This window comes from Hemitrygon akajei, chromosome 3 (assembly GCF_048418815.1).
Source record: "Hemitrygon akajei chromosome 3, sHemAka1.3, whole genome shotgun sequence".
Classification (NCBI taxonomy): Eukaryota; Metazoa; Chordata; class Chondrichthyes; order Myliobatiformes; family Dasyatidae; genus Hemitrygon; species Hemitrygon akajei.
Window position 1 is genome coordinate 94,356,312 of NC_133126.1, and position 26,613 is coordinate 94,382,924.

Consider the following 26,613-nt stretch of genomic DNA (forward strand, 5'->3'; position numbering starts at 1 on the left):
CCCAATTGACAAAATGAATTTCAATACAGACAACTGTGGGCAGGTTTACGTTGATAAAAGCAGCATGTCCTGCTTTGAGAGGTGGAAGAGGCACAAAGGCAACTTTGGGTACAGATACACAAATTACTATAGAGCCAAAGAAGCAATACAAACTGACCATAAAAAAATTGCAACTTTACTTTTAGTTACAAAATGGATTAAGATGGATCGCAGCAGAATTGAGAATATATTGAGAGATTGTGGCTCCTAATCCTAGTAAAAACTCGATGTGGGTGAAGGGCCTTGGCCAGGACTGCTTATTCATTTCTATCGATGCTGCCTGACCTGTCGAGCTCCTCCAGCGTTTTATGTGGATTTCCAGCATCTTCAGAATCTCGCGTTTAAGATCTGAGTGAAGGGCCGGTGTTACAGATCCATAAAGCGTTTCATAGAAGGGATGTGGAAATAAATGTGTTTATTTACAGGGAATTCACAGAAAGAAATGCTGATAGAGAACAAAGTAGAATGTGGGAGAAATCTCCAGAGAAATATAAATAGCAATAAGAGCTCACTTGGGCTAACTGGCCTGTTTCAGTGTCTACGCTCTACCTAACCAACCTCTCAGTCCTTATTTCTGTGGTCCTATATTTTATAGCTGACTGACTTAAATCATCATTTCATCTAATTTCTACCCTCAAACTCTTCAAGGTTTCATACTACCATGGTTTTTTCTTTAAAAAACATTCGGGAACAGCTTCTTCCGCTCTGCCATCCAATTTCTAAATGGACAATGAACCCATGAACACTACCTCACTACTTGTTTGTTTTTGCACTACTTATTTTAACTATTTAATAGACATATATACTTACCGTAATTCAGTTTTTTTCTTTATTTACTTATCATGTATTGCATTGTACTGCTGCCGTAAATTTAACAAATTTCACAACATATGCCTGTGATATTAAACCTGACTCTGAGAGTAAGTATGACAGATGGCCTTCTGACAAGCTAACCTGTTCATGGATGTAGGCTAATCCATCAAGGATTTCCCGGAAGAGCCTCCAAAGGCGGCTGGTGTCTCCATACAGTCCACGGTCGATTGTGTCTCGTAGAGTGCTTTTCTCGCAGTACTCCATCTGAAACACATTGCAAGATTCAGTCACTGGGTATTCCAGGAGATTATTTCTTTACCTGAAATATATGCACAACTGCACCTCACTGGGTGTAGAGCAGATCAGCAGAATTACTCATCTTTAAAGCTAAATTGGTACATGATCTTTACTTCACACTGTGCACTGTGTTTACAAAAACCTGGTGTTTCCTCCTCCTTTATGGGAGATGTGGACAAACTGCTGTGGTCAAAGCCAACATAAAAGCCAAAGACAGGGCACATAATAGAACAAAAATTAGTGAGAAGTTGGAGGATTGGGAAGCTTTTAAAAAGCAATAGAAGGAAACTAAAAATAGTCATTAAGGAGGTCAAGATGGAATACAAAAGTAAGCTAACTAATAATATTAAAGAGGATACCAGAAGTTTCTTTAGATACATAAACGTGTACAAGAGAAGTGACAGTAGATACTGGACAACTGAAAACGGTAGTAATGGGGGGGGGGGAGAGAGAGAAGAACAAGGAAATGGCAGACGGACTGACTAAGTATTTTGCATCAATCTTCACTGTGGAAAACACTGACAGTATGGTGGAATTTCCAGGTGTCAGGGTCATGAGGTGGGTGAAGTTAACGTTACTAGAGAGAAGGTTTTTGGGGAACTGAAAGGTGTGAATAGATAAGGCACCTGGACCAGATGATGTACACCCATCTGAGGCAGCTGAAGAGATTGTGGAGGCATTAATAATGATCTGTCAGAATCAATTGATTCTAGAATGGTTCCAGAAGACTGGAAAATTGCAAATGCCTCCACTCCGCAAGAAGAGAGAGAGGCAGAAGAAAGGAAACTACAGGCCAGTGAGTCTGACCTCAGTGGTTGGGAGGAGGTTGAAGTCAACGATTAAGGATGAGGTCTCAGGGAGGCTCATGATAAAATAGGCTGTAATCAGCATGGCTTCCTCAAGGGAAAATCTTGCCTGACATTTTGACTCTTTCAAAGCTCCTCATCATCATCACAGTTCAGTCCCCTCAATCTCCTTGCATTCAAAAGGAAACAAAGCTGCCTATCCAATGCAACACCAGGCAGATCCCTTCTGAGGGAGGATTGTCAGCCTGAAGCCTTAACTCTGTTGCTCTCTCTACACATGTCTGTCAAGTACTTTGAGAACGTTTTTTGTTTTTACTCCTCAGAGCTACCGTTTTCCAGTCCTGGCTCAGAAAACTCTTCTGACTTTTCCAGTACAATCCTGTAGTTGCTGAACGGACTAGATGCAGTATGCATGTTGTGGGCCAACCTCCCTGTCTTAGCTGATACAGGAAATTACCCAGGTAGAGTACTGTGCAAACATCTCAGGCACACCTAGAGTGTCGAAAACCTTTGCACCGTACTGTATTTGTACATGGAGCAGACAGCAAGCTTGTAAACCTGGCAGGAGCAAATGATATTGGGAATGGCAAGGGTGGTGCGGGTGCAGACACGCCTAGTCCTGCGACACCAGACAAGGTCATTTGATTCAAAACAATTGGTTTATTGATCATTACAGAATGTCTCTCTGTTGCTTCCTGCTCCCTCACCTCTCCCTTTCCCAACCATGATTCCCTTCTCCTTGCCTCCTTCCCACTCTTAGTCCACGATAGAGAACCGTATCAGAGTCAGCTTTATCATTTATCATGAAATTTGCTGTTTTTTTTGTAGCAGCAGTACAGTGCAGAAGTCTTTGGCACCATGACTAATCAAGAATCTAGTAACCTCTGCCTTAAATATACCCAATGATTTGGCCCCACAGCTGGCTGCGGCAATGAATTCCACAGATTCAACATTCTCTAGTTAAAAAAAAATTCTCATCTCCGTTCTAAATGGATGCTTTTTATTCTAAGGCTGTCCCCTCTGGTCTTAAGACTTCCCCACAAGAGAAAACATCATCTCCAAATCCTCTCCAAACATCAATCGAGGCCTTTCAACATTCAATAGGTTTCAATGAGATCCACCCTCCCCCCATTCCTCTGAATTCCAGGCCCAGAGCCATCAAATGCTCCTCATACGATAAGGCTTTCAATCCAAGAATCATTTAGTGAACCCTCTCCAATGTCAGTACATCTTTTGTTAGATAAGGGGCCCAAACTGCTCACAATACTTCACATGAGGCCCCCACCAGTGACTTACAAAGCCTCAACATTACATCCTAAATTTTATATCCTAATCCTCTTGAAATGAATTCTAACATTGTATTTACCTTCTTCACCACAGATTCAACTTGCAAATTAATCTTTAGGGAATCCTGCATGAGGTCTCCCAAGACCTTTTGCTCCTCCTATTTTTGAATTTTCTCTCCAAAAATAGTCTGAGCTTTTATTTCTTCTACCAAAATGCATGACCATACATTTCCCAACACTGTATTCCATCTGCCACTTCTTTGGCCATTCTCCTAATCTGTCTCAGTCCTTCCGCAGCCTCTCTGCTTCATCAACACTACCTACCTTTATATCATCTGCAAACTTGGCCACAAAGCCATTGATTTTGTCATCCAAATCATTGACATATAATGTAAAAAGAAACAGTTCGAACAGAGACCCCTGTGGGACACCACTAGTCAATTAAAAGCCAATCATAAAAGGTTCCTTCCCTTTATTCTCACTCTTTGCCTCCTGCCAATCAGCCAATTCTCTATACATGCTAGTATATTCCCTGTAATACACTGGGCTCTTGTTAAGCAGTCTCATGTATGGCATCTTGTCAAAGGCCTTCTGAAAATCCAAGTACACAACATCAACCGTCTATCCTGCTTGGTATTTCTTCAAAGAATTCCAAGAGTTTTGTCAGGCAAGATTTTCCCTTAAGGAAACCATGCTGACTTTGGCCTATTTTATCATTTACCTCCAAGTAACCTGAAACTACATCCTTAGCAATCGACTCTAACATCTTGCCAACCACTGAAGTCCAACTGACTTGCCTATAATTGGATATACAATCCAAGGTCCCTCTCTAAATATTCTCCCATTTATTGTACATTCCCTTGCCTCACTGCACACCTCCTCACACATCTCCAGAAAAACCCACTTTTCCACCCAACTGGTCAGACCATCCATATCCTGCAGTCTACGGTTTTCCTCCTCACTAATTGGTAATTGGGTTGTTATGGTCAATGAAAAGTCTTTGTTTGTAGGCCACCTTTCTTGACAGAGTATTCCATACAGCTAGGTAGTACAAAATTAAAATCAAGGATAACAAAATGCAGAATTTTGTATTACAGTTACAAAGAAAGTGCAGTGTAGTTAGACAAATGAGGTGCAAAAGCTATGACGAGGTAGATTCAGAGATCAGGATGTCACCCATATCATACAGAGTATCTGGTATCTATGGCCAAAGTATTTAAGAAGCTCTTGGATAGACACAAGAATTAGATAAATTAGGTTTTTTTTAATTACTAGTTTAATTAGTTCAGCACAACAGCATGTTAGTGGGATAGGCATCTTTGATCATACTGGCCGCTTTCCCAAGGCAGCAAGTCAGTCGAGGGAAATTGGTTTTGTGATAAACTTAGTAGTGTTCAAAACCTCCTGCAATTCCTTTGAGCACTTGGGCAGAGAAGTTCCCGTACCAAGCTGGATACAACTTTAACTGTGTTGCCAATTTTTGAAATTTTCTGTTGTCAGCAATCTTACTGATCAAACTTCCTGCCTCAAATATGAACACATTTTACAAAAGGTGAAAGGCCAAGTATGACACATGTGGAAACTCATGCCTGTTTCCTGCCAATGAGCCAATTTTGGATCCAATTTGCCTCTCTCTCTTGATCCCACAAGGATTTTTTTTTAAACAGCCTTGCCAAAACCCTTTACTAAAGCCCACATGGAGGGTAATAAACACACAGCCAGCTTCTTATTACTTCCTCAAAAAAAATTCAAACAAGTTTGTCAGAAGCAACCTTTCCTTAAGTGGGTCCTGAAGCAGGGTGTCAACCCAAAACGTTACCCATTCCTCTGTCTCCTCAGATGCTGCCTGACCCACTCAGCATCTCCAACAGATCTATTTTTGCTCCAGATCACAGCATCTGCAGTCTCTTGTGTCTCTGTTTTCTTAAATCCAAAATGACAGCCCCATTAATATAAATTTCTTAATGAAGGTTTACATCATTCCTCAGAATTCATTCCAATAATATGTCCACTATCACCACTAAGCCTACTGGCCTGTAACTGCTCCCTTATCCCATCTTCCGTTTTTAAACAACAGCACCACATTGAATACACAAACTGAGCACAACTTCATTATGAAGTACACAAAACTATTTCTCCTTCCACAGGTGCTGCCTGACCCACTGATCATTTCCAGTATTTTCTGTTGTCAGCAAATCTGAATTAAGAAATAAATAGTAACAATCAGTGTTTATTTCAAATTTCTGACATCTGCACTTTTTTAAAAATTTTGTGTACTGGAGTACAATGCATTGGCATATTCAAATAGTACACAAAGTGGGGTGCCTGAATGAAGAATGCAAATTCTGGACAGAATTTGTTTTCTATTGGCTCTCCTCCATTATGTCATGTCTAAGCTTGGAGGAAATTAGAAGCCGGACATTTGATACATCCTTTAATTTTGAGCAAGTCTGGCGACCCTTTATTCAATATTTTCACATGATTTAATTTATTTTTATTTATTTATTTTTCTTTATTCACTTTGGGGAAAATCCTTACCCATGAAGGTTTGGAGATGACTGGAAGGATGTTTTTTCTCTCTTTTTAAAATTTTTTTTATCCTCAATTGGACTGCCCAATCTTTCTTTTTCTTCTTTTTTTTCCTTTCTCTTTTTTTTTGTTCTAGGTTAGTTAGTGTGGTTTCATTTTCTTTTATCAATATAATTTCCAATCTTTTTTTATGATTGCTATGAGGAGTTGTAGTTTTTTTAAATCATTGTATATGTAACAGCATAATATTTTACCTATTTGATTTTGACATTATATACTTCCTGTTTTTACTATTGCTGTTTATATATCTTTTATATTATGTTTGTTAAACTGCTCTTCTGATTTGTATATTCTTTATTTGAAAATCAATAAAAAGATTGAAAAATGAAATGAATTCTGGACAGAATCAAATCAGTTACCTGAATATATAAATAATGCACGGTCTGTGGCACCAGCACAGTCTCTGCTTTCTCCACTCTCTCACTGCCTGGATCCTTCCTGCTTGTAGTTTCTCTGCTCTGCAGGGTAATGAATCATCACAATATATCATCGCATTAGAAGCCACATAGTCCAATTCGTTAGCAAAACAGAACACACTCACGCTGTTGTTAGGACAAGAAGAAAAAGCATATACTCGCTGATAGACAAACATTTTGAAGTAATTTCTTAGTCAAGTCACCATTCATATCTCAACAAAGAAATACTATGTTTGAGTTAGTAAATAGTAATACCACGCTGTGGGTTACTTTGGATTTGTTCTTTACCATAAATTCTCAGATTTGGACTGTCAGCTTGGTAACTGCTTGTTCCTACTATATGTGGGTCCTCCAAGCCTCTGCTGCTCAGATGCAGGCCAGCCTTCCCTGGTTTCCGGGTGGCTTACTGGTAAACTTTGTGGATGTTTACTTGATCAGTTAAGCAGCTGAGATAACATACTTATTGTTGTGGGATTATTGCATCCAGTAGGAAACGGCAGAACAGAATGCACACAAAAACCAACAGGAGTACACACTCAGCGCTTCAAGCCCGCTCCACCATTCAATCAGATCATGACCCAAGTGTAACCTTGACTCCACATTCGTATCTTCCTCCTGGAGCTCTTCACCCCTTGTTAATTAATTCCATTTACCTCTACCTTAAAAACATTTAAAGATCCTGCTTTGAGAAAGAGAGCTCCAAATATGCATAATGCACTGAAAATAAACTTTCTTTCATCTCTACTTTATGCAGACACTTTAGTTCTAGATCAGGGGCTTCCAACCTTTCCATGTCCTGACCAATATCGTTAACCAGGTTGGGAGCCGCTGTTCTAGATTCTCCTACAGAAAGCCACTCCACACATCCAAGAACTCTCGAGAGCAAGATCTCCTTACTCTTCCACATAAGCATCCCCATCCTACTTTTCATCACATGATTAGCTGCCCATTCCAGAAATCTAATACACCTGCCGCCTGGAGAAAATAAACACTGAACAATCTGGGAAGCATCAATGCTATGGATTAAATCATGGGAGGTTCTGGCAACTTTCTACATCTGCCGGGTAATTTCTGTCCTTCCTTGGAGTCAATAGCAAGTACATGCCAGGTCTGCAGTGTGCTCCTTGTCCAGCCACTGGCTAACGCTGTGCTCTGCTGACCAGAACCCTCATACCTTCAGTTGTACTGTTCCTTACTTAAACTTGATTCTCTCCCAACCCAGATTGCTCCACTGTGATCTCTTGCAATTTCTTTTTCTTGTATCATGCCCCTTCACATACCCAATCCCCCTGCACTGTGCTTTCCACTCCCCTTCATTTCTTGCAAATACTTTCAATCATCAGGCCACATGTTGCTTCCAGTATTAGTAAGCTGTTTTCAGAAAACCCAGTGCACATGCAGCAGGGATCCTCAACAGACTGGAGGAATGACACAAATTCAGGAAATTATCCTGTCTGAATTCCAGTTGCTAGTCTCTGACACTACTGTGACATACAAGTTAACCTACGGGAAGTGTAAGACTACTGGAAAGAGCAAATGCAAATCAGATCAAATTCAGTACAGCAAAGCATTAAGTGGCTTTGAAACAAAGTAATATAAAGTGAACAAATCACAAACAAGGAAAAACCTGCAGATGCTGGAAATCTAAAGGAACACACTCAAAATGCTGGAGAAACTCAACAGGCCAGGCAGCATCTATGGGAAAAAAATACAGCTGATGTTCAAAGGGTCTCGGCCCAAAACTTCAACTGTACTTTTTCCCCCCATTGATGCTGCTTGGCCTGCTGAATTCCTCCACCATTTTATTAATGTAAAGTGAACGAATGAATGTTAAAGAGAGAGCGGGTGTGAAATGCTTCATTACACGTTAAGTAGATAAAGTGCAGACAGGATTTATAGTGGCATTTAATTATAAAAAGAAGCTTTAATAAATTATAAAATACCAATTAGCCCCAGCAACAGTAATGTGTCACACTTTAGAAAGGATAACAGAGCGTTGGAAGAGTGCGAATGAGATTCAGACTGGTATCCACACAGGAAGGTATCATACAGAGAGATTGGGACAACAGGTCCTCTTCTCTCAACACACACAAAATGCTGGAGGAACTCAGCAGGCCAAGCAGCAACTATGGAAAAGAGTACAGTCGACGTTTTGGGCCGAGACCCTTCATCCGGGCTGCTGGCCTGCTGAGCTCCTCCAGCATTTTGTGTGCGTTGCTTGGATTTCCAGCATCTGCAGATTCTCTCTCGTTTGTGATTAGTCCTGTTCTCTGCAGCTTAGAATCACTGGAGGAAATTTTTTACAAAAACATTAAAAATAACTGAGGTTTTGACAGATCAAGGCTGAGGAACCACTTCCAATGATAGAGCCATATGACAGATCTATGCCAATCTGCAAAAATAAAATCAAAATCTGAAGTGAGCTTCACCTTGCAAAGCAAGCTATTAACAGCCAAAAATGTGGTCAAAGATAGATTCAACAGTATCTTAAAAATGGAAATTAGAATATATACTTGAAAAGAAGCAATTTGTAGGACTACAAAGGAAACGCAAATGAAATAGACCAAACTGGATTGTTGTTTCAAATAAACTAAACTGGTCCAATGCACTGACTTTCTGTCATATGGCTGCAGAGTTGCTAACTGAAACAAACGGGATGTCCTGCATCCCAAAAGCCACTGGAATCTGATTATGTGGGCAACTGATCACACATCAATGCAGCTTTACAGACCCAGCATTTTGCACAACCACTAGGCAACATCCACCTCCCTATATCCACATACCAGTTCAGAAGAGAATGAGAAGAAGTCAATGGATCCAAAGTCCTGAAGAAGAGAGACACCATTATAACAGAGTGCCCAGTGGGCACGAAATGCAGAAATGCAATCCCAGATGTAAGAAATCTAGTTATACGAGCAACAGTGTCAGCCAAGCTCACTGTGTTCCAGCACTTTGCTCGACAGCAACTGGCCAGTGGCAGTCCCCCTACAGGCTGGGGCTACCTGTAATTAAGACAACTGGCAATGCATCTGGTATAGGCAGACCTATAAAGCCACAAAACAAGCCCATTTATGGTAGTAAAGACAAACCTTGCAGTGAATGAAACTCTTTGCCCGTTTAGCACTTCCTTCATCTATCCCTATCTTAGGCATCAAATATCACTCCTGAGGCCCTCCGTTGGTCAGGCAAGACCATGGATATTGCGTCCCATCTGTCTACATGATATGCAAGCAAGGGCAGTACGATATGGAGAGCAAGTTGTTGCCCGTATAGCAGGCTCCCCCTCTCCATGCATCTGATGAATCCAAAGGAACAGCAGAGACCAACAGTTTGGCATCAGCAACGTCACAGGAGAGGCCGGTCAACATTGAATTCAATGTAGGACTCCACCTCCAGACATTTCCCTCAGGGTTTACTCCCAAATCATTCCCCATGGGTGTGTATAGCTGCCAGGCAGTGGAGGTTTGAAATCAGTGTTCCTTCTCCTGGATGAGCTGGCAACCACGGCTGGGGAGACCCATCTACCCAAAGCATCTGGTTCTAAGGCATCAGTGATCCATTTTTACCCCTTCTGTCCGCTGGGCTTAGTAGCTAAGTCGCATTGTGAAGGCCGGGAGTTGGACTTTGTTGTCAGAGGTCATTTGAGCCATATACCATTTAACAGGTAGTGGGAGCTTATCCTCATTACCACCCCTGGCTAAAACAACCTCACGGAACCAAAATATCATTGGCATGCAATATTCAGGAGCGCTGCGTCCAAGTTCGAATGGCTTGTACACAAGTGTTTACAGGCTTACCTAGACAAGCCTGCACGTTTTGGTGGTATCTTAATGACTTGCTTCACCTCCAGTTCAGAGTGTACAAGATCCCACTAGATTCTTCAGCACAGGCCTGGACTTCACAAACTTGCTACCACATGGTCTTGATGTAGTGAGGTCAATGGCAAGAAGGTCCAAGAGAATGGAGGCCAGCTCTACTACACGGTGCGCTGCTGATCCATCATCCACACAGAGGCCCACGGAGAGTGATCTCCAACAAAAGCCTGGTGAAGCCTAGTTGACTAGGTTGGCCAATTAAGATCAGCTAGTTCAGTAAAGATTGGCAATCAAGCACAGCCCACATGACTTGTGCTAAACCCTGGATTTATTTCAAACAATCCATTAAAAAGGTCAGATATTCAAAAGATGTTATCTGCTATATAGCCTCATTAGTTCTTTCTTTAGAGAGGAGATTAAATCATTAGAAGTCACCAAGGATGTCTAGTTTTAAAACCACCAACAACAATACCAGGAGTACTCACGTAGAAGATACCAAGCCCTACTGCGTAAAGAGGGGTGACTAGCAGTAGATATCTATCACACCAGAAAAATCAGGTTGTACAGAGTTGAGAGATGAGATCCTAAGGTTTATTCAATATGGACTGTTCCTTTAAAAAGAGAGAGTGGGTGTACTGATTGAGAGAGAGCATCAAACAGCTCGTGAGTTGCAATGTTTATGGAAGGGTGGAGCTATATAATGGGCAGCTGGCATTCAGCATGTTTGGGATATATACCAGGTCAGCTGGCTTTTCAGACAGACACACAGAAGAAATAGACACTGGATGAGCTTTGAGTGCCCATGAAAGGGTGGGTTTTGCTCGCAGTGTGGAAAAGGGGTGACTAGTGGAAGGCGTGTTTAACCCTTGCCTGGGTTGATAGCTTTACTGTGTGAAGACGGTACCCTTTTGTGTGGTCACAGTCGGTGACTTTAACAGGACTTCGGAGGACAACATGGGATGATCGACGGCATCGGCTTACTTGGAAAACAAATCACCTCTCTCTCTCTCTCCTCAATTCTACTCAAGTCAATATCACAAACTGAACTGACTTTGTTCCTATACCATCGTAAGACTGTATCATTTACCACCTGAGCTTGAAGAAGTTTGGGGTTTTATATTTACACAGTTATGTATGCATAAACTCTGCTAACCTGTTTGATTTATCTGGTTTTATATTATTAGGTAGATACTAATAAATAGTGTTTTGTTTATAGCAAAACCAGACTCTGGGTGTGTTCCATTTCTGCTGGTTCTTTTAACCTGTTACAGGGTACGTAACAGTTGATTGTATTATTTTGGTTTCCTCATGCCCATCAGGCTCAGGAACACTGAGGAATGGGATTTGTTGTTGTTGTTACCCAGTCACAGGCCAGCAAATACATTACTCCAGGGCAGCAGATCCACATATAACTGTGTAGAGTCGTGTCTGCTATCCATTACCTTCTGACTTAAACATGCTACTGAACAAAGCTGATTAGAAACACAACATTCACGGATAAAATTTTGGTTCCTCACCATGGAGATGTTGTTGCTGTTTTCATCACCATTCTCAAAAATAATGTCACTGTCTGAATCAACGTCAGCTTGTCTGTAAAAACAAAGAGCGCATTTAATATGAAACTTCAGGCACACTAGGCAAGAGGACAAAATGAGATGCTAATCAAGGCCCAAGCACACCCCAAGAGAGGCCTGATGAACCTGATGAAATTCTTCGAGCAGATTACACATAGGATAGATAAAGGGGATGCAGTAGATGTTGTATATTTGGACTTGCAGAAGGCCTTTGACAGGTGCCACACATAAGGCTGTTTACCAAGTTACAGGAAAGTTACTGGCATGATCAAAGCATTGCTGACCGGCAGGAGGAAGTGAATGGGAATAAAAGGATCATTTTCTGGTTGACTGCCAGTGACTAGTGGTGTTCCACAAGGGTCAGTGTTGGGACCACTTCTTTTTATATTATATATCAATGATAGAATAAATGGCTGTTGCCAAGTTTGCAGATGATACAAAGATTGGTGGAGGGACAGGTAGTGTTGAGGAGACAGGTAGGCTGCAGAAGGACTTAGACAGATTAGAATGAGCGAGAGTTGCAAATGAAATACAATGTTGGAAAATTCATAGTCATGCACTTTGGTAGTAGAAATAAACGTGCAGACTATTTTCTAAACGGGGAGAAAATCCAGAAATCTGAGATGCAAAGTGACTTTGGAGTCCTTGTGCAGAACAACTTAAAGGTAAGGTCGGTGGTGAAGAAGGCAAATACAATGTTAGTATTCATTTCATGTGGCCTAGAATACAAGAGCAGGGATGTGATACTGAGGCTTTATAAGGTACTAGAGGAGTGTCACCTTGAGTATTATGAACAGTTTTGGGCTCCTCATATAAGAAAAGATATGCTGGCATTGGAGAGGCTTCAGAGGAGGTTCACAGGATAATTCTGGAAATGAAAGGGTTATCATACGAGGGACGTTTGATGGCTCTGGGTCTGGAATTCAGAAGGATGGGGAGGGGTATCTCATTGAAACCTTTCGAATGTTAAAAGGCCTAGATGGAGTAGATGTGGAAAGGATGCTTCCCATGGTGAGGGAGTCTAGGACAAGAGGGAACTGCCTCAGGATAGAGGGGCCTCCATTTAAAACAGAGATGCAGAGAAATGTCTTTTGCCAGATGCTGGTGAATTTGTGGACTTTGTTACCACAGGCAGCTATGGAGGCAAGGTCATTGGGTGTATTTAAGGCAAAGCTTGATAGGTTCTTGATTGGACATGCAATCAAAGGTTATGGGGAGAAAGCTGGGGAGTGGGGCTAAGGAGAGGAAAAAAGGATCAGCCATGATTGATGACAGAGCAGACTCAATGGGCCAAATGGCCTAATTCTGTGGCTATGTCTTATAGTCAATGGTCTTATGGACTTCAAGCACAAATGTTGCTGGAATCACTGTGTTATATTAAGCCTTTCTTTTCCTTTTTCCGTCATTTTGTGAAGGTCTTAATTGCCAACATTTAAAGACAGCAAGCCTACAATGGAAGGGTGAAAACGTGAAATTCCACCACACTCAGCAGGTGGTAAAGGAAAGATGGCACACAACAGTCTCTGTCCAATGACTCGTTGAAAATTCACATAGGCAGTTCACTAGAGGATCAGACTTGGTCGTGTGTAGCTGAACATTACATGGTAAATAGAGATTCAGTTTGGTCTTCATTGGAATTAGGATTATAGGGCAAAGACCACATTTCAAAGGCTGAACTGCCCACTATAAAGGAAACGCTCAGTAAAGGATCCTCCTCCTTCTGAGAAGGTGCATCACATTGCATCTTCACATGGGCAATTTGCAATATAAATGAGTGGCACCAAGGAGCAAAAATAACACAAGATGAGATTAATACATTTCTGTCCACATATCATTTTGAATTTCATTAGTTGGAATTATACTTACAAGTTATTATTGAGATAGGCCCTTCTGGCCCTTTGTGCCGCATCACCAATAACCCACCAATTTAACCCTCACACTGACCAATTAGCCTACTAACCCTGGATTATGGGAGGAAACCAGAGCACCCTGAGGAAACACACATGTTCATGAGGACAAAGCACAAACTCCTTACGGATGACTTCAGAATTCAACTGCGGACTCTGACACCCCAAGCTGTGATAGTGTCACGCTAATCACTACGTTACCATAGCAGTAGTGGAGCAGTTAGCGTGGTCTTTTTGAACGTTAGAAGCTTTTCTTCAAATAGCAAGAGGATAAATCATGAATAGTTAACTCATTCACAAATTAACTCAGATAAAATTTAGAAAAGATAACCTATCAAATCAGTTTGTCATTGAGCAGGTTAAGATACAATTTCTCTACAATCTGTGAAGTACAAATAAATATACCAAATTGTGAAGTTATACATTGACTGAGCTAACATTGAACACTGGTTTGATTGCAAATCTTAGTCATAGAAAGGGAAAGGTATTGCCAAATTGCAATGTCTGTTGATGTCATGGCTCAAATTTAATTTTTTTTAGGTTCATTGTGATGGTTTGGGGACAGTGTGGGGAGTTAGGGACTGGGTTGGGTTCAGGGGCCGGTGACGGGGAGCAAGAGATCGGGGTAGTAAATGAAGACTCTGAGCAGGGGTTTGAGACCAGACTGAAATGCTCCACTGTCAAATGTCAGCAATCCCGGAAGCTGTGTCGGCAGGCAGATGACACAAAGGTTGGTGGTGGTGTGGTTAGTGTAGAAGGCTGGTGTAGATTATAACAAGACATTGACAGGATACAGAGCTGGGCTGAGAAGAGGCAGATGGAATTTAATCCAGAAAAGTGTGAAGTATTCACTACGGAAGGTTGAATTTGAAGGCAGAATACAGGGTTAATGGCTGGATTCTTGATAGTGTAGAGGAATAGAGGGATCTTGGGGTTTCCCAAGATATGAAAGAAGTGGAAGCTTTGGAGTGTGTGCGCAGAGATTTACCAAGATGCTGCCTAAACTAGGGAGCATGTCTTACAAGAGATTGAGTGAGCTAGAGCTCTTCTCTTTGGAGAGAAGGAGGAGCACTGACTTGATAGAGGTGTACAAGATGATAAGAGGGATAAATTCAGTGGACAGCCTGGGACTTTATCCCAGAGTGGAAAAGGCTGATACAAGGAGGCATAATTTTAAGGTGATTGGAGGAAAGTACAGGGAAAATGATAGAAATAAGTTTTGCTTTCTTTTTTTTTTTAAACACAGTGATGGAACACTCTGCCGGGGGTGGTAAGGGAGAAAGACACATTAGGGACATTTAAGAGATTCTTAGAAAGGCATATGGATGACAGAAAAATAGAGGGCTATGTGGGAGGGAAAGGTTAGATTGATCTTACAGTAGGTTAAAAGGTCGTCACAACATCATGGGCCAAAGGATTGGTATTTTGCAGCACACTTTTCTGACATGTGAGGAAAGCAGATCAACTGGGCAAAAGCACATGCAGTCACAGGAAGAGCATGCAAACTCCACAGAGGCAGCCCCAGAGATCAGGACTGAACATAGACTGCTGGAGCTGCAAGGCAAAGGCTTTATCAACTGCATCACCCCTTCCCCACCTGTCTTGTAATACAGCCATCAACCTTGATTGAGCATTAAGTGCTCCTCTCTCCACAAATGCTGCCCAACCCAAGTAGCTCCAGTATTTTCTGTTTTTATTTCCTGCATCTTCAGGTTGCTTGGCTTTTCAACTTTAGAACTAGGATAATGCAAAGGTCGTGAAGCCTCGGGGTAATAATGGAGAGGGCCCACTTGGGCAGGGATTGGGATTTATATAAACAGCCTGAACTCAACACGAGGCAGGTTCTTGCAATCGATCACTCTCAGATTGCCTTTCAGCAGGTAAATGGTTCTGATTTCACCCTGCACAATCAGAATCCACAGTTGCTGTCAGCGCTCACTGCATGACCAAGGTGGAAAACTGAGATGTAATTCTCAAATTTAAATTTCAATTAATTTTGAAAGATGATTTCAAGATTCTGAATTTTGCAGAAAGTGTATGGCAAATAAGCCAGCATCCTCTGAAATCACAATCTGCTGGAAAATGATTCCTCCCGTAAAACATTGTCTCCTGGCCACCAATATTCTTAAAACTGACAGGTTATGTCCTGGTTTATCACTACAATTGGAGGGGAGAGCCCAGCAACCCACCAACTTGCTCGTCTACTAGCTCATTTGAATTTTAAAGCTCTTCTCATTTTCAAACTCCTCATGTAGCTTTATTCCTATTCACTTGGTCTATAACCTTGCCAACTTCTGTTTTCCTCCAATTCTGCCTCTTGTACAACTTCAATTTTAACTACCCTTCTTGATATTGGCTAATTTGAGCCCCAAGCTCTGAAATTTTCTTCATTTAAGCCTCATCAATTCCCTCCCTTTAAGATGCCTCATAAAACCTACTTCCTCATCTCAGCTTCTGCCAGCTTACTCCAGCATCTCCAGACCTGGCTCAATGCCAAACATCAACTGACTTCAGTTTTCCTGTGAATAGTGTGGTTACATTTTACTAGATCATGGCCAGTGTCTAAATGTCAGGTTTTCTTGTGGGATGGAATGAGCAAGTAACTGCGAACTAAAAAGAAAATCAGTAGGATTGAGTAATACAAATTTCCCTCAAAAAAATTAACCCTAGTCCATTACCCTTAACTGATTTTCTTCACTCTGACTGGCAACAGGATTAAACAGTTTCAGCTTAATAGCTCATAACCAAGAATCATTCAAGTTAGCTTGAGTAATTAATAAGAGATCTGCAGACCTCCAAAAGACAAAAAAGAGAAATCAAATTCTGAAGTAGAAGATGGGTCCCCACCACCTCCTGCATTGCAATGCACTTCCAAATGGTGTAGCAGACTGGTAGAAACACACCAATTAACAACCGCAATCTGTATCATACTCACAAAAAGGATGCACAAAACACATCGTCTTCATCATCATCCTCATCACTTGACTCCCTGTCCCCACATTTGGCACTTGATGATCTTTCACATGATGTGCTCCACTCCACTGAACTGGTTGTAACTGGAGGCGGGGCATTTTTGTCAACATCATCCGACACGATCCACTTGTTCTGCTGTCCTGACTCGGGTGTTTGTTGGGAACATTCCGAGCTCGAGTCCAGGGGAGGCTGTATTTCATGCCTCTCGATCCAGGCGTTGTAGTACCTCACAATGTTTTCATGACTTAGACGTGACAGCAGTGTCACCTCACCCTTTATCCTGCGGAACTGCTTACTGTTGGGATTCACCAGGATGCGTTTAACAGCATAGTAACAGCCGTCCAGTTTATTCTTCACCTAAATGAAATATAACACAGCATTCAAGTAACAGGTAAGGCAACAGGACCGTATCGAGTTGGAGTCGCCAATTTGTTCTCCTTTGTTTACTCAAAGTTATCAACCTTACAAGGGTCCAGGAAAAGACTCAATTCACCCAAGGTCTTTGAAATGAGGGCCTGAGCAGAAGTATCACAACCACTTTGGTCACAGATCAAACAGCACCCACAAAGCTTAAACGATAAAGGCACATTTCCCAGTACTTGCCCAGCCACATCCAGTCGCACAGCAGTCCAACTCATCCCTTGAACAAATGATATTTACTCATTAGAAACCTGGAGTAGTAGTCAAACAGAGGGGAGGTGTGGGTTATAAAATCTCCAGATTTGTTATTTAGATTTTGGTAAATAGTGAGGATAGCCAGTATCCTGTCAGGGGAGATCAGCGAGTAAAATGAGCACACGAGTGGCATGAGTTTTTTTATTTAGAGATACAGCGTGGTAACAGACCCATGCCCCCCAATAACAGCCAACTGACCAATTAACCTGCTAACCCGTGCGTGCATGGAAACCACAGCTCCCAGAGTAAACACACACGGTATTGGGCAGAATGTACAAACTCTTTACAGACAGCTGCGGGAATTGAACCCAGGTCGCTGGCACTGCAAAGTGATGTGCTAACTGCTACATTGCCATGCCAAACAGATTAAAACAGCGAAACGTGAAGCAATACATTCTGATAGTAGTGCATGAATCACACAAAGGTAGCAGGCAGCTCCAACAAGTAATTAAGACGGCAAGCAGTATTTCAACCCTTATTGCAGTTTAAAAATAGGGAGTTTTTGTCACAGTTGCACCAGTGTTGATGAGGCCACACCTGAAATACTGTGCAGAGTTTTGGTTCTATTTTAAAAGAGAACATAATAGCGTTAGAGGCAATCCCTAGGAGATTTCCACCCCATTCCTAATATGGGGGGGGGTGTCTTATCAAGAGAAGCAAGAAAATGTGCATCTGCATTCATTGGAATTTTAAAATAAGTCATCTGATTGAAACATACAAGACCAGGCTTGACCAGGTAGATACTGCCATGCTTTCAACAGTGGTGAGTAAAGAACAATGGGATATGCTTGTTGTACATAAAATCATTAAAAACTCTCAGAGGGCAGTGAATCTCTCCCTGAGCCCAGACCATTAGATATAATTAAGGTGGAGTTAGATAAATATTTGAAAGATGAAGGGATTGATGGTTATTGGGAACAGGCACAGAAGAGGAGCCCACCTGTGATTGTAGTGAAGGGTGGAACAGGCTTGAAGAGTGTACTCAAACTCCTATGCTCTTGTGTTCAAAAGAATAAGGAGCAAACATGCAGACAAAACAGCGAGTTCTGAGATTGTGCAGGAACAGAGGGAGTGGTGCATATGTATATAGCGACAGTGTGTGTTGAATCTGGTCAGTAAACCATATGGGATTCTGGTATTTTGAAGATAAGAGGTTTGTACACAAAAATGGTACAAAATGCAGGAAAGCTCCATTGTTAGTAGTAGAAGTAGAAACATTTCATACTTTTAACAACAGCTCTCAAGTATAAAATGTAGGAAAGCTCTATTGGGTGCTGTAGTAGTCTAGTGGTTAGTACAATGCTATTACTGCTTGGGACGTTTCAGAGTTTGGAATTCAATTCAGGAGCCATGCTAAGCAATCTCTGAACATCTTCCTCAAGGAATGCGTGGGTTTTCCCTGGGTACTCACAGTCCAAAGGGTAGGTTAACTGGTCACTGCAAATGATGAGGTTAGGGTCAATCAGGGTTTTGGGGTTGCTTGGAAGGCCAGACGGCTGACTCCGCACTGTATCGCTAAATAAATAAATCAGCTGATCAGGTCTGCCATCTCATCCAATTCTGATCACGCAATTTAGGAAAGATATCAGAATAATGAGAGAAGGTGCAGGAGAATTACTAGAACTGTTTTACAGAAGAGGAATTTTACTATCAGGTTAGATCTTTGGTGGAAAGAACACCAAGAAGCTTTTACAGAGATACAGAAGTTCATAGAGGGTTTAGCTCTATGTTGAGAGAAGCATTCTCTTTAGAACAGGTTTAATATAATGATCAAAAAGGTACAAAGGAAGGGAGGAATTTTGTTATAAAACACAGAATTCCCTGTCTGTAGGGGTGATGGAAACAGAATCAATCAGTACCTCTGTATTTTCATTAGCTGAGGGTGGGTTATCAGCACAGTAGCCATAGTTACTGCTATCCCTTTATTTAAGTTCAGTAGGGGTAAACAAGGGTACTACAGGCTGATGAGCCTAATGTACAGTCAGCAGCATGTTCCATGTTGTGTGACATGGCGATCATGGTCCTTCACCATGATTGTTCTTGGCGTATTTTTCTTCAGAAATGGTTTGCCGTTGCTTTCTTCTGGGCAGTGTCTTTACAAGACAGACGACCCCAGCCATTATCAATACTCTTCAGTGATTATCTGCCTGGCATCAGTGGTTGTACAACCAGGACTATGCACCAGCTGCTCATACAAACATCCACCACCTGCTCCCATGGTTTCACCTGACTCTGATCGGGGGGGGGGGGGGGGGGGGGGGGGGGAGGCCAAATAGGTGCCACTCCTTGCCCAAGGCTGACCTGCAGGCTACTGGAGGGAAGGAGCACCTCACACCTGCTTTGGTAGAGATGCATCTCCACCCTGCCACCCTAAACACAGCCCGTTGTTAAATGACTGAATCGGATACGACACTCTTGTTCTTGATCAGGTTTAATGGTCAAAGCAGACTAACACCCGAATTCAGAGCCACTGCCACTGAGCTGGTACCTTCTGTTGCAACATTAAACTGACACCTTGTCAGTTCCCAAGTCATTTTATCAATTCCAAGGCACAGCCTCCTCTCTGTGCTCAGAACTATCCTGCAAACAATATTACCAAAATAAATACCAGTTTGCTGACCTCCTCAATATCCACCTGACTCTTGTAACACAGGCGATGAGATTTCCTGGTGCTGGCTGATGGAGAAACAGCGATCTCCTGTTGCTCCAATTCTAGTTTTCTTACTATTTCCAACCTGTCTTGAAACTTTCATTTTTAAGTGTGGTATTTTTTCATTATGGCCACATTAAGGGGTGGCACTAAAGAGGATGATCCCCCTGCTTCTCTGGATTCTATTTGCTGCAAAGTCATACACGAGAACCCTGAGAAGTTTCAACAATTCAGCTCTGAATTTAAACAAATAGATGGTAAATTGGATTCTATTCAGCCAACTCTTAATGAACACAATAAACGTATAAAAAATAATGAAGCGATTTTGTCGTCTCTGGAAAAGGAAGTGGATGAACTACAAAAGCTTTGTGAAAAGCAATCGTAGTCCAACAAAAAGACAGCAGATTATCAACGAGGAAAACTGAAGTAGAAGGAACAACCTAGGGGTTCTGGGTCTCAAAGAATTAATTGAAGGTAATCACCCTATGGAATTCTTTGCAAACTTTCTGCAAGAATTATTTCTGGAAATTTTGGCGTCTGCCTATGATTGATCGAGTTCACAGGTCTCCCATGTTTAGACCTCCTAACAGAGATAGACCAAGATCAGTAATCATTTGTTTTCACGAATTTAAAACAAAGGAAATCTTAATACATGAATCTTGTCGAAGAGGCATGATTGACTATCATGGTTGCAAGATTAGAATTGTTCCAAGAATACTCGCCTGAGGCTATGCAGGAACATGCTAAGTTCAAAGAAGTTATGTCTGAGTTTTTTAACAAGGGTTTCAAGCCTTCCCTTCGCTACCCAGCTCATCTCAGAATCACACTTAAAAATGGTTCTTTCGAATGTTTTCGTCCGACTGCTGAAGGACAAAGGTTTTTAAAATCCGAAGGCTAGCTGTTTAGTTTGTCCTTACATGAAGACACAAGATTAAATGAGAAACTTTTAATTCCCAAATCCAGTCAAAGGGGCATGGAATAGTAAGATTCTCAAAGACTATTCGCTTGAGGTTAAGCAGGAATGTGCTAAGTTTAAACAAGCTTTGTTTGGATTTTTTTAACAAGGGTTTTAACCCGTCCCTTGGCTACCCAGTTTGACTGAGAATCTCATTAAAGATGGATACTTCAAATAGTTTTGTTTGAATGCTGAATGCTGAAGATTTTTTAAATTTGAAAGCTAACTACTTAGCCTGTTTTTTTTTCATGAAGATATAAAATTAAATCTTTAATGTCTTTCTGTATGAATAACTGTATCTTTTACTTTTGGTAAACCTTTGTAACCGATTTCCTTTCGTATTTTTTAATACTGTACAGGTGTCCCCTGTTTTTTGAACACTCGCTTTATGACAGCGAGCTGTTACCTGTTTTCGCTAACAGAAGGTGTTTTCACTGTTACGAAAAAAAGGCAGCGCGCGCCGAGCAGCCAAGCTCCTCCCCCCAAACTGCATTCTAGCCGGCATTGCTTAAACACGTGCCTGTGAGCATCTGTGCTTTATGTCCATTTATTTTGTGCATCCGTTAGCAAGATGTGTTCTAAGGTATCGGAAAAGCCTAAAAGAGCTCGTAAGGGTGTTACACTAAGCATAAAATTAGACGTAATAAAGCGTTTCGATTGTGGTGAATGAAGTAAGGACATAGTGAGTTTGGCTAAGGGTTTGTGGAAGTTGATGAAGATGATGTTGAAGAGGTTTTGGCATCCCATGACCAAGAACTGACAGATGAAGAGCTGATGCAATTGCAAGAGGAAAAGACAACATTCAAAACCGAACGAAGTAGCGAACGGCCCGGAAGTGAAGTCGTCCAGGAACTGAATGTGAAGCAACTGCTTGAGATTTTCGCTGCGATTAACAACTCTGCAATGATTGCAGAAAAGTATGACTTTAATTTTGACATTGAGGCAGGCAGACATAGAAGGTGGTGACCTGCCTGCCCTGATGGATACAGATGACGAGATGACACCCTAGTCTCCCACCATCCCAGCCTAACACACCATCATCAGTGTGTTCGCTGTCTTCCTGATTCCCGTAAGTGGAACTACACTCTACATATATTATTTCTACTTTATATAGGCTGTGTATTTTTATGTGTTATTTGGTACGATTTGGCAGCTTCTTAGCTTAAAGGTCACTGGAGAGAGTGCTTCTGCCGAGAGCGCTTGTGTGAGACTTTCGCCACAGTGGACAGTGTTGCAATGATTGCAGAAAAGTATTCCTACTTTATGCAGGCTGTGTATTTATCAGATCATTCCTGCTTTTACTATACGTTAGGTTTTATGTGTTATTTGGCATGATTTGGTGGGTATATTTTTTGGGTCTGGGAATGCTCACAAATTTTTCCAATATAAATAAACGGTAATTGCTTCTTCGCTTTACGACATTTCAGCTTACGAACTGTTTCATAGGAACACTCTACCTTCGAATAGCGGGGGAAACCTGTATTTTTGATATACAAGAATTGAATTTCTTGTTTGGATATTGTTTAGTCTAGGTTGGAATATAACTAACCTTGAAACTAATTGGAGCGATCACCAGGTTTCTTTGGGGGAGGGGGTTGTCCGTAGTTGTAGATGCCAGCTTTCTATTGGTCGGTTTTCTTTCTTTGGGAGGTGGGTGGGGGTATGGTTTTTTTTCCTCAGAAGCTGTTTTCGAAATTTTTTTAGCCAACTTGTTGTTTGGTTACCATTTCTCAAGGTTTATGGATTGGTTTTAACTTATATTTTAACCCTTCCTTTAAATAATATTAAAAATGGAACAAATTATTAATCTATTCAGTTTTAACATGAAAGGGTTAAATCACCCTGTTAAACGTAATAAGATTTTTGCTTATATTAGGAAATTTAAGGTCCCTATTAGTGTTTTTTTTTACAAGAAACTCACATACACAAATGTGATAATCGACATTTTTTTAGCCATTGGAATGGACTTTGTTTTCATTCGTCTTTTCAGACCAAATCCAGAGGAGTTTCAATTCCCATAGATAATACACTTTCCTTTGTCCAACATAAAATAATGTCTGATGTTAATGGACATTTTGTTATAGCTTCAGGAAAACTAGATAATAACTTAATAGTATTTGTTAATGTGTATGCCCTAAATGTAGATGAACCAAGATTCTTTGAGCATTTTTTTTCCGTTTTTACCAGATCCGAGTCTTTTTTCTTTGGTGATGGGAGGAGATTTTAACTGCTGGCTAGACCCAATTTTAGACCGATCATCTTCTAAACCAGCGTCTCTTAATAAATCAGCTTTGTTTATTCAATCTTTTTTATTGGAATATGGTATTGTTGGTGTTGGCGTTTCTTACATCCTTTAGATAGGGAGTACTTGTTTTTTTCCCCATGTTTATCATACGTATTCCAGGATTGATTATTTTTTTATTGATAGTCAAATGATTTCATCAGTTCGTCCCTGTGAATATAAAGAAATTGCTGTTTCAGATCATGCTCCTGTATTTCTATCTTTAAATCTCCCTGGTCTTCCTCAAACAAACAGATTTTGGCATTTTAATACAACTTTGTTATCTGACAAGGAATTTTAAAAATTTCTAGACAGGCATATTATTTTGTTTTTTGAAGAGAATAAAAAGGAAGAGACTTCTAATCTTATTGTATGGGATACTTTCAAGGCCTATATTAAAGGACAAATTACTGCCAGTGTTAAGAATAAAGCCAATAAATAAAGAATTGAATTAGCCAATTAATTGAAACAATTACATCAAAAATATGCTACAGCTCCAAATCCTCTTTTTATATAAAAGATGTTTTTAAGTTAAAACTAAATATGATATTCTGTTAACATATCCAATTGAAACTCAACTTTAAAGATAAAACTCAATTTTACATTCACGGAGATAAATCAGGCAAAGTATTGGCCAACCAATTAAAAACTTCTGTAGTTAAATGACAAATTAAAGACATTTGCAAAACTAATGATGATAGGACAACTGATCACTCTGAAATAAATGATACCTTTAGAGAATTCTATTCTAAACTTTATAGTTCTGATTCCCCTAAAGATAATACTGTAACGAAAAATTTTCTAGATCAATTAAATATCCCTGCACTTTCTGCAGGTAATTGTAAACAGATGGATCGACCCACTTCTTATGAGGAAATTGCCGAGGCTATACCTTCAGTACACTCGGGGAAGGCTCCGGGTCCAGATGGATTTTCTGGAGAATTTTATGAAGCTTTTTCTTCATTAATTACACCACACTTACACTTAGTCTTTTTGGGTAGCTTGTCTCAATCTTTCTATGAAGCCTCTATTTCGCTTATCCTAAAGAAGAACAAGGACCCAACTGAATGCTCTTCATATAGCCCAATTTCATTACTCAATGTTGATACTAAAATCCTTTCTAAAGCTCTGGCTCGTAGAATTGAAAATATTCTACCTTCCATTGTTTCTGATAATCAGACTGAATTTATTAAAAACCGATATTCCCATTTTAATATACACCGTGTATTAAATGTTATTTACTCTCCCTCCCAGGAGATATCTGAATGTATGATATCCTTAGATGCTGAGAAGGCCTTCGATCGGGTTGAATGGAAGTATTTATTTAAAACCTTAGAAAAAATTAATTTTGGACCAGATTTTATTCAATGGATTAAATTACTTTATTTATCTCCTTCTGCTCGGGTTCTTACTAATTTTCAAAATTCCAAACCATTTAAACTTCATTGTGGAACTAGACAAGGCTGTCCGTTGAGCCCTCTGCTCTTTGCTCTAGTTTTAGAACCCTTGTGATTGCTTTTCGAGAATCTAATGATATCAGTGGTATTTTAAGGAGAGGTATTGCTCACAAAATTTCGCTTTACGCTGATGATATATTGCTGTTTATCTCTAATGTTGAGACCTCGTTACCTTGCATACTTTCTTTACTCTCCCGTTTTAGCCAGTTTTCAGGATATAAATTAAACCTACATAAGAGTGAATTATTTCCTTTCAATTAATACTAATCTCCCTTTTAAAGTTGTAAGGAATCAATTTACTTATTTGGGTGTAACAGTCAGTAAGAATTACAAACACCTGTTTAAAGAAAACTTTCATACTTTATTGAATCATGTGAAAAGGATATCATTAAATTGGTCACCTCTTTCAATACCGTTGATTGGACAAATTAATTCTATTAAAATGAATATTCTACCTATATTTATACATCTTTTTCAGGTTTTACACATTTTTATTCCTAAATCCTTTTCTGACTTTCTTGATTCTATTTTATTCTCTTATATATGGAAAAATAAATGTCCTCGGTTAAATAAAGTTCATCTTCAAAAATCTAAAAAGTCTGGAGGTTTAGCCTTAAAGTTTTATTACTGGGCAGTTAATATACAATATCTTACGTTCTGGCTATATTATATTAATCGTGTAGACTGTCCAGTATGGGTCTCTTTAGAAGCTAACTCTGTTAGTAAATTTTCTATTATTTCTCTTCTTGGATCCTCACTTCCTTTATCTGTAAGTAAACTAACTGATAATTTAATAGTTAAACATACTCTGAGGATCCGGATACAATTTAGTTTATTGAGATTTTGGTTTATTGACACTTTGAGATTGTGATTGTGTTTTTTGAGATTGACACTTTGGTTTATTGAGATTTTCCCTTTCAAGTCCCATTTATTCTAAAAAATTTTCAAAACCCTCCATGACTGATGTAGTTTTTAAAGAATGGGACAGGTTGGGTATTAAATGTTTTTTGGATCTATTTGTTGGAGGAAACCTTTTTTCATTTGAGCAATTGTCAGCTGAATATAGCTTACCCAAAACTCACTTTTCTAGATATTTATAAATCAGAGACTTTTTAATATCTCAATTATGCACATTTCCTATAAGCTCAGATAAGAACTTAATAGACGTAATTTTTAGTTTGACACCTTTTCATAATGGTTCAATATCTTACGGTATGTTACTGGAGACGAGGAACGTTCCTTCAGACAAAATTAAGAATCTCTGGGAACAAGATTTACAGACATCAATATCTGAGGAAGCTTGGAATGAAATTTTTAAACTGGTTAATACTTCATCGCTATGTGCTCTCCATTCCCTCATACAATTTAAGGTGGTACATAGAGCTCATATGACTAAGGATAAGCTATCGTGTTTTTATTCAGATATACCTCCCTACTGTGACAGATGTAATAATGGAGAAGCTTCATTAATTCATATGCTTTGGACTTGTCCGAATCTTGAAAAATATTGGAAGGAAGTTTTTCAAACTTTTCCCTTACTTTTTAAAGTCAATTTTAAGCCTAATCCTCTGACGGCCCTATTCGATATTGTTGCAGGACAAGATATTAAGCTGAAGGCATCTGATTTACATATTTTGGCCTTTAGCTCTCTTATAGCTAGGAGGATGCTTTTGTTTAAATGGAAAGATGTTTTCCCTCCTACTCATGCTCAATGGTTATGCGACCTTATGTCATGTTTAGATTTAGAGAAGATTCGTTGTTCAATTTCTGAATCTCGTCAAGACTTTCAAACATTGTGCGGACCTTTTCTGAATTATTTTCAAAACCTTCAATTCATTGTTTAAACTCAGATGTTGGCTATTATTAATTTTTATTATATGAGAAGGTATTTTACCTTCTTTTCTCCTTAATAAACAGCTTCAGTCTTGGTAGGGGTTAGATTCTTTTTTTTTGGTAATAAATTAGTATATTTCAATATAACTATTGATTAACTTACATGAATACGAGGTAATGAGATTGTTATTATGAACAGATATAATGTAATTGGTAGTTTTTTATCCTTTTTGATCTTTTATATACA

At 40.0% G+C, this 26,613-nt stretch overlaps 1 protein-coding gene across 5 annotated transcripts in view; it reads right to left on the reverse strand.

Annotated features, from left to right (window-relative positions):
* Positions 1 to 26,613, reverse strand: part of eif2ak4 (eukaryotic translation initiation factor 2 alpha kinase 4) — a 157,002-nt gene that overhangs the window by 95,669 nt on the left and 34,720 nt on the right. For 4 of the 5 annotated variants that reach the window (XM_073040370.1, XM_073040371.1, XM_073040369.1 and 1 more), the window contains exons 12-16: positions 16,478 to 16,872; positions 11,579 to 11,651; positions 9,030 to 9,071; positions 6,190 to 6,288; positions 994 to 1,116 (exon numbers count right to left, since the gene is read on the reverse strand). In XM_073040370.1, coding sequence (XP_072896471.1) covers positions 994 to 1,116; positions 6,190 to 6,288; positions 9,030 to 9,071; positions 11,579 to 11,651; positions 16,478 to 16,872 — 732 coding nt within the window. The remainder of the gene's footprint in view (positions 1 to 993; positions 1,117 to 6,189; positions 6,289 to 9,029; positions 9,072 to 11,578; positions 11,652 to 16,477; positions 16,873 to 26,613) is intronic. The other variant, XM_073040372.1, reaches the window with a different exon arrangement.